Here is a 9,449-nt window from a genome sequence, read left to right as displayed (position 1 = left end):
ATTAATTGTGAGTTAAAGACAAATTTAACTTCACTTAGATTGAGAATGAATATTTAAGGGGATAAAAAAAAAGTCAAATTAATGTAACAAAGCTAATTAGAGATGCAAATGAAATTATTAAAATAATTGTGATAGAGGTAGAATGTGAGAAAATAAAAAAAGATGAATAAAAAGAGATTGATTTCCCTCATTAAGAGGTAAAAAATTCCTCCACCCTCCCCTAGGGTAAATTTGTACCCAAAATAAGGAAACTAATTGTTATATTCTCCATTTTTCATTACCTTCTAATCAATTCTTTCACCTCTCTAACAATCAAATCCCTTTAACCATTTATCAAATTAACTTTGTTTTTTTTATTTGACTTTTATTTACCCTATAAATATTTGCTCTTGATCCAAACAACCCTAATAGATGAAGAGTTAAAGACCACTAATTCACCTACACTAACTTTTCATAAATTAGTTTTAGGACTTATGTAATGTAAAGATTTTTGTGAGTCTTATTTCAATATTAATAAAATAATTAGTAATTTCTAATGTTCTTTCACAGAATATTTTTTCATTATAAAATAATGGTCTCATTGAACGCTTAAATTCAACATGTCATGGACGTATATCTTTTTATTAATCTATTTTCTTTATAGAAAGAAAAATAAATGTAACAAAAAAAAAAAAACTTTATTCATATAATTAGCCTTAAGTTTAAAATGAGACAAATATCATGGACTCATTTCTTTTGGGATATTTTGGGTTTTTTAAAATAAATATCACATTTCTTTTATAATAAATTTTTGATTGTTTAATTATAATGTATACATAAATTATTTCTGCACACGTTTGCTTCTCTTACATTAAGTTTTTTGATTAGTGGCTATATTTCTAATTTTTACGGTACCCAAGGCATAATTTTGACTCTTAACATAATTATAAATTATAAAACCAGATATAATGAAATTATGCTTTGGGAGGAATCAAAAAAAGACGTGACTATGTTTATGTTCATATATAAGTAACACAATAGAAATAACCCTCATGAATAGTGTTTGCTACAATATACATAGCCACTAATTAAAAAATAAGTATTTTGTTCATGATTTTATTCTAATTTTATTTTTATATATATAATGGATTATTTAGGTTTTTTTATAATGAGCGTGGATATTTATATATATTGGTGCTATCTGTGTTTTTGTATCCTAGATCCGCCACTATGTGTGTGTAAAAATGTACAAACAATATATTGGAGTGTTTTAGGGGTGACTTATTGTCAAAAGTTTGACTCGTGTTTCAGCCAAATATATATTTTGAAATAAGTCAGTTATGACATATTCACGTTTAGGTGTGAATTCCTTTTTCAAGCCAAAACACATGCCAAGATATGCCACCTTTGAAACTATTTGTATTGTTTGTACCAACTTATTCATTTTTACTTGATATTTCACCTATATATATAGTCAATAGTTATTTATTCAACCATGCAATCATGATGTTGTTATAAAAATTTTATAGTAATTATTACATTGAATTGAAAATTATAATTTGATAACGATAAATTATATTTGTATATTTTCTTCCTAATTTATATTTATATGAAATTTTATATCAACAATCTCTTTGTGGTGCACAAATTTTTACACTAGTCTTTTCATAAAAGAGTTATTTGATTAGTTTTGATTTTTTGTTGAAATTTATGTATCATTGTTCACTTTTTATTTTATTTCTTTTTTTTTCAAATTTAATTCCAAGTGTTTGGGCGGGGAGAATAATTGATGAGCATTTGACTACAATGAAATGAAAATATTTTACTTTTTAAAGTAATTTTTTTGGTTTATTTCTTACTTGTTTGATGTAATTTTTTCTGATTTATTTATTAAAAATAATAAAAATAATGATAGTATGACACATGAATAATTAATCCATCAATCGATCATAATAGGTCAAAGTTATATTATTAAAAATAAGTTTTTAATATAAAGAAAAATTAAAAAATTTTAATTATAGAATAAGCTTAAAAAAATACAATGTAATATAAATACAATTTTTTAAAAAATAAATATTTATTTCATCTGTGATAAGATTGTATCGTTAATTATTTTGATTTGTAACTATGATATAATCATAAATATCCTTAAACAATTAATGCACGTAGTACCCATTTTTCCGAAAAGTGTCATCAATTCATCATATTCTTTAAATACAATCCAGGTTGTCACGTTATCAATTCACCTAAGATGTCCAAAAAAACCATAAAAATGATGAAATTTCATTCATAACTCCAAAACCCTTCAAAGAGAAGGCAACAAGACAAAAGAGAGAGACATTTCCTGGGTTTTTCAAATCATCAATCATCATCATATCAGGATTAGATCCCACCATTACTACTTTGACAACTTAACCTCTCTCTCCTTTTCTGTTCCTGATTGCCTTCCCACTTTTTTCTTCTTCTCTGACCAACCTATTTTCTGTATACATAAGCTATCCTAGAAAGTTCAAAGTTGTATAAAGATACAAACTTGCTCAAGTTTGGGTTAAATTTGAGCCAACATATAGTCTTTTAAGTATAAATTTCTGAAGATTTGAGGATTTTATGTCTGGGAATTTTGGTTCACCCAGTGCCCAATTGATGTCTGGTAATTAGTTTGACTTTGTACTCTTAAATTGAATTCTTTCTGGTGATTTTTAATTTTTTTTATTTTAATTGTGTTGTTTATGCTGATTTTAACTTAAAATTCACAATCTTTTGGTGGGTTTAAGAAACTTTGTTCATTAGATGAATATAATTTCTGGGTTGGGATTTAGCTTTCTGATCAATATGGACAAACAGATTGTGGGTTTAGTTAATTGCAAAAAGAAAATCTATGATCTATTAGTTTTCTGCTTGATTTAATCTTTTGAGTTACTGACAATTGGATAATATCTTGTATAATGTGATTAAGTTGATTAATAGTGCTTAATTCCATTGTTTAAGCGGATTTTATCTTGAATTTAGAACCTTCTGGTGGGATTAAGTTTGTTATTTCAACTTATTGCATATTATTTCTGGGTTGGGGTTAATCTGTCTGATTAATATATTTCTTTATACCACTACTAAAGCATAGATATAGATTGTAATGAAGAAAACAGATTTTGGGCATACTTAATGGATATAGAATTTCAGTTATCCTGACAATTGGATCATGTCTTGCATAATGTGATCAAGTTGATTATATTGTGGTAATTTCTGTGAGAATTTTTTGGATTCAGTGCAAACTGTTTATTTTTTAAAATGTAAGTAGCAATCTTATGAGCTCATCAAAATCTTCACACTTTTCTTGTTTGTTGTGCTGTGCCCACTTTAACATTAAAACCCTTATCACCTTGTGAAGGACAGCATTTACTAGTTGTTAATGAATATAGAGTATCATGTTGTGGGGAGTAAATGAGTGAGGTTGTGGGGTTGATGTGAACTAGTGTATCATGCTGCCAAGGTTAATGTTAGAAAAATTTGTGCATGTTTTTTCTATGTTTAGGTGGGAATGAGATGCATATGGAGTGTGTTGTTTTGAAGGAAAGCTAATCTTTAATTGGGTTTTCCACCAGACGATGGTTTCCGTCAAGTGAAATGAAGATTTGGTATCTGATCTCCTATTGTTGCTTCTATTGAGAATTTGAATGTGGCTAATTGTTCTATGACACGATTTCACATTAACTTGTTCTGGTACAAGTTTATTTTTTGAAGGATGACTGTGAATCTTACAATGCGACAAATTTTATGGCTCAATGAAATTAGTGTGAGATAGTTTCTATCTAATGTAATCGCCAGCGAAACATAATACGCTAGTTAGTTCGCCTTTTGGATTCGAGATTCGCTCAAAATTGTTCAAAAATAGCTTAAATCCGACCATAATTTGCTTTTTTTCGATTCGTAATTTGTAAGGCGATTAGCAAATATTTGACATTGGTAATCGCCATTAAGGAAGGTGGAAAGGTCTCGTCTTTCTCAAATTCCATTGGTGTTCTAGAGTTGAAATTAAAACTAGAGATAAGTGTATCATTGTATGTACTTTCATTAACATTATATATAGACCACTGTGGTGGTAACCCGCTGTTGCATCTGCATAGGTTGCATTTTCTTAACTGCTGCATTATCTGCGGGATGATTTGGAAGAGAATTTGAGGATGAGGAACAAATACAGAAAACCAACCTCTTTGCATTGCTGCAGTGCAGGGAACAGATGTTCATTGCCTCTTGCAATTTGCGGTGTGCTTGTGTTTGTACTTCTGTTGCAGCTTTACTCTCTTCTTCCGCAAAATGATGTCTTTAGCTTTGATACACAATTATACTCTAGTGAGCGTTTTCATGAGCTTGAAGAGGTCGATGAGGAGAACCTTCAAATGCCTCCGCCAAGGAAGCGTTCTCCTCGAGCTATCAAAAGAAAACCCAAGAAGTCAACTACCTTGATTGAGGAATTCCTTGATGAGAACTCACAAATTCGGCATGTATTCTTTCCTAACATGAAAACTGCGATTGATCCCGACAAGGGGAATGACAGCTTCTACTACTATCCTGGAAGAATTTGGTTGGACACTGATGGAAATCCTATCCAAGCTCATGGTGGAGGTGTTCTGTATGATGAGAGATCGAAAACATACTACTGGTATGGAGAGTATAAGGATGGACCGACATATCATGCTCACCAGAAAGCAGCAGCACGAGTAAGTTAACTTATGTGAGTTTTCTTTTGTATGATCAGTATGGATTGCCTACAATGTCTATTAAGTTTGAGATTGGATAGGATTTGTTGTGAGGGTTGTTGTGAATTTGTTGTAAACAGCTTGACCAAATTAACTATATAAGATAATATCATCGATATGAGATAAAGGAAGATAGATATTGTCATCTGTTTGTCACCTATTTAGAATTTTTTGCCCTATGCTACAACTACCAAAACAATGCCAAAGCCTCTTCTAAAGATTGGCATAAGTAACATTAATTTAAATTTGGCTCGTGTCATAAACTAAGATGAAATTATTACTCTGTTTGTCACCTATTTACTCAAATATTCTCTTTTACCCATCCGTAGGGCCATAGTGCAAAATATGTCAACTTTACCTTGTTTTAAATGGAATATGTCCTAAACAAAACATCTGAAATTAAAATTCTATACTTGAGTATTCATGATTAAAACCTTCATTTTAATGGAATATGAGTTCCCAAAGAACCCTTAAGGTAAGGTAAGGATTTCACCTTCTTTTGGCATTTAACTTCATTTGCTCTAGTTCGACTTTCTACATTAAATGAAGTTTTAACTTTGATTAAAGGATGAGGACATGGGAGAAAGTGTAGATTTGTAGTGAGGTGGATGTCGTGAGAAGGCTAAAAGAAGTTATCAAAAGGGTGAGGAGGATAATTAAGTTTATTTAGTTAGTGGAAGGGGAAGCTTTGATATAATTTCTCATGTTTGTTTTCATAAATGATTCCTTTGTGTGACTTGGATTTCAAGAACGCACTCTTTGTTAGTTAAGAATAACACCGCAGACATGTGACCCTCTATATTCCATTTAGGTGGGTATTGGCAGCCACTTTATGGATTATGTGCTCAAAATAAAATTATTCTTTTAGTTTTGGTATGTACCTATTTACCCCTTCTAAAATAATCTAGTAATTTAAATAACCAAACATTAATCTTGTTAGATGACATTCTATGTAACTTATTTAATTTGAAGAGGGAAAAAGGGACTTTGCCTTTCGGGGGACTGAGGTAGTACCTCATTAGAATTACTTTTTCTTGCAAATATTAGTTAGAGTTTTGAGTTAGTTATTGATTTATTTATGGGTGATTATTTGATCGTACCTCATAGCTTCACTTACACTGTGTTTGGATAATGATTTATGAAGGAAAGGAAAGAAAGGGAAGCGAGGGAAGAGAAAGGATAGGGAGGAAATGGTGAGGGAGTCCCCATTGTTTGTTTAAGAAGAAAGGGAAGGATAAGGAAGCCAAGTACCATTTTTCTAACAATTCCTTCCACTTTTGGATAGATTTGAATGTAAACAAAATTGAGGGAGTTAATCTTCCCCTCTAAAATTGGTATCGAAACAAAGGAATGCTGATCACTTGAAACTCCTCCCATTTCTATGTTAAAGTGCCCATTAGTACCCTCATGTGAGTTGTCCTACATCCGAGAAAGTGAAGAAGATATGCGAATTTATAAATTTGAAGAGTAACTTCCTACTATTAATTGTTTTAGTAGTGAACCTTCTTTAGATTTGTATGTGGGTTACCCTTTTTCCTCCTTGTTTGAGTTGCTCAAATCTAATTTTAAAATTCTAACATGGTATCAGAGCCCGGTTTGTTGTTGGGCCAGTTTGTAACCGTTCTTGTGGGTTAAAATTCTAAGACACTCACATGTGTGGGGCCTTGTTAAAGTGCCTATTATGACCCCCATTTGAGTTGTACCACATCGGAAAGAGAGAAGAGGATATGCAACTTTATAAACTTGAGGGGTAACTCCTATTACTGCCAATAAGTTTTAGTTTGAACCTCCTTTGGGTTTGTATGCGAGTTACCTCTTCTCATCCTTGCTTGAATTTCCCAGGCTCATTTTTCCAAATCCTAACATTCTTTCCATTCAATCCTCAATCCAAAGTAGTTTCCGCTGTTGGCATAGCTTCTTTTGTTATCCAATGTTAAATATTGTGAATGAATCATATAAATATTCACAATCCCTGCTTCTCTGATTTTCTCTGCCTTGACTTGTGCTACTTTTTTTTGATCATAAAGGTCATTGTATTGTAATTTGTAAACAATAAGAAAAGAAACAGAGCAGTTAATTGAGGACTAAAAGGAAAAAAATGAGTTACTTTGGGGTGGAAGGAGTACTTGTTTTTGACTTATTTCACAACAGATAAAATGGAAAAAAATTGTCAATAACAGGGAAAATTTTATTAAAATACTGAGTAACAACATGAATCCTTGATTGACAATCTTAAATATACAATATAATGCCAATTTATATTCATTGATTTGGCAAAATACGATAGCATAAGAATTGATAGGGTATTCAATTTTGTTCATAGTTTTCTGACTGTTAAGCCATTAAAAAGACGACCACTCCAACATCTTTAGCTATAATATGCACTTTGGACTAATATACTCTCCCTATTGTCGGCTAACTTGGCAAATCACCTGTAAATTTTGGTTCTTACTTATCATTGATGCGGACAGAAAAACTGAGATGTGAAAAATTGAAGCTATGAATAAGTAGGAAATGGAATGTTGCATTAGACAGTGAATAATCTGTTCTTGAATTCATCTATCCGATGCAACCAATTTTCTTTTCTATGTTCCGTTCAAACTAGTTGCTGCTGATTTTATCTAGTAATCTAGCTTTTTTCTTGTCAACATATTTCCATGCACTTCTCAGGTTCTCCAATTTGTTCTGTATTTTGTAAAAACTATGTTCTAGTGACTAAAAACCCCGTTCTTCTACCTTCTTTGCTTGTTCCACACACTGTATGGATTTTTTTGAATTGCTCATATTAATAAGGTGTTTTGAGATAGGGGATGCAACTTTTTGACTACTTGTGTTCTTGAGGAATGACTATATCCAGTGACACTAACAGTCCATTTGGTAATCGGTACTAAATGGTGGAAATGGGAATGATTTGTAGTGTAAATTTTCATGATATGTATGATAGTCATTCTTATGGTAATGAAAGTTTAATCATAAAAATGTTGTTTTCCTCACAATTTTCCATTACCACATGTTCAAATGATAATGCGTTGGAATGAATTTTGTGAAGAAAATGAGATTGTAGGAGTTTAACCATGACCATTAAACTTGTCAAGATATATTCCTACCAAAATTACACTAACTTTCCATTACCATTCCCAACATTTAGTACCGATTATCAAACATGCCGTAACCGTTGATGTAGGTCTTTGGGACCTAGTGTGGAAGGAGGAACCGGGAGTTTAGGCTTGTTAGTTTGACGCTCTTTTATGTATGCAAGAATACATCTTTATCGTATTACTCTGGCTTTGGGTTTGTAAAATTATCTAAGACTCTTGTTAGGTTGATATTATTGGAGTTGGATGCTACTCATCAAAGGACTTATGGACATGGAAGAACGAGGGCATTGTACTTGCAGCTGAAGAACACGATGAAAGTCATGACCTTCATAAATCTAATGTGCTTGAGAGACCGAAAGTTTTGTACAATGAAGAAAAAGGAAAGTACGTTATGTGGATGCATATAGATAATGTCAACTACACAAAAGCCAGTGTGGGCGTGGCTATCAGCGAATACCCTAATGGTCCATTTGAGTACCTCTATAGCAAAAACCCCCACGGTTTTGACAGCAGAGATATGACGGTCTTCAAAGACGATGATGGCACAGCATATCTCATATATTCTTCCGTTGAGAACAGTGAACTTCACATAAGTCCTCTTACGAAAGATTATCTTGATGTAACAAATGTTGTGAGGCCTATTCTTGTTGGCCATCGACGTGAAGCCCCGGCTGTATTCAAGCATCAGGGCACGTACTACATGATTACCTCTGGCTGCTCAAGCTGGTCTCCCAATGAAGCACTGGCTCATGCATCCGAGTCCATGATGGGCCCATGGGAGACTATGGGAAACCCATGTGTAGGAGGAAGTAAAATCTACAGGGAAACGACATTTTTCTCTCAGGGCACATTCGTTTTGCCATTAAAAGGACTTCCAGACTACTACATATTTATGGCTGATCGATGGAACCCAGCGGATTTGAGGGACTCGAGATACGTATGGCTGCCTCTGAAGGTTGCAGGGCCTGTGGACCGGCCTCTGGACTATGACTTTGGATTCCCACTATGGCCCCGAGTATCAATTTTCTGGCACAAAAAATGGCAACTACCTTATAGGTCGAGTGGTTAAGTCTCTAACTTGTATCATATGCTACGAAAGATAGTTAAATTGGCCAATTCATTCTTTTGATATCTTTCTTGTAACACTATCATATCTTCATACTCCATAGATTTTAGTTTTAGCTCAGCAAAAATAAAAGTTTACCGGTGTTTATATCGATTGAGATTAACTGAACTCTTGTATCAGTATTGGACTATAGAGGAGCAATTGACATGTTTAGAGTTTTGAGATATTCAAGTGTTTATTGTTTCTAAAGAAATTTAAGAAGAGTTTGAAAAGAGTTTGAGATAAAGAAGTCTCCTTTTGCTGTTAGTGGCACAAAATTATCCCAACTAGCAACAGGATAATCACTATCAGGCCATCAGGGTCACTAACCCTGAAGATGTGCTTCATAATCCACCTAACAGTATAACTAGGTTGGAACCCATTGTTGACCTGTTGATGACCTGCTAGCGACCCATTTTAGTGAAGACCCGTTATTCTAATGACCCGCTGAACAGGGTCGACCCTGCCACTAAGTATAGCAAAGCCAGAAACTCAATGGGTCGACCTCTCATT

General features: G+C 33.0%; 1 protein-coding gene across 3 annotated transcripts; it reads left to right on the top strand.

The window, feature by feature from the left end:
- Positions 1–2,211: 2,211 nt before the first annotated feature.
- Positions 2,212–9,150, top strand: LOC130807707 (uncharacterized). 3 transcript variants are annotated; one of them, XM_057673024.1, is made up of 3 exons: positions 2,212–2,629; positions 4,207–4,694; positions 8,055–9,150. In XM_057673024.1, the coding sequence occupies exons 1-3, from the start codon at positions 2,587–2,589 to the stop codon at positions 8,898–8,900; spliced, it is 1,377 nt and encodes a 458-aa protein (XP_057529007.1). In that variant the 5' UTR covers positions 2,212–2,586; the 3' UTR covers positions 8,901–9,150. The 3 variants fall into 3 exon arrangements, with proteins under 3 accessions (XP_057529007.1, XP_057529008.1, XP_057529006.1); XM_057673025.1 differs by lacking the exon at positions 2,212–2,629 and adding an exon at positions 3,513–3,611 and having other exon boundaries at positions 4,202–4,694; XM_057673023.1 differs by lacking the exon at positions 2,212–2,629 and adding an exon at positions 3,514–3,611 and having other exon boundaries at positions 4,101–4,694.
- The last annotated feature ends 299 nt before the right edge of the window (positions 9,151–9,449 follow it).

The sequence above is a fragment of the Amaranthus tricolor genome, chromosome 3 (genome assembly GCF_026212465.1).
Source record: "Amaranthus tricolor cultivar Red isolate AtriRed21 chromosome 3, ASM2621246v1, whole genome shotgun sequence".
Classification (NCBI taxonomy): Eukaryota; Viridiplantae; Streptophyta; class Magnoliopsida; order Caryophyllales; family Amaranthaceae; genus Amaranthus; species Amaranthus tricolor.
This window is presented reverse-complemented; position numbering and strand designations above follow the sequence as displayed.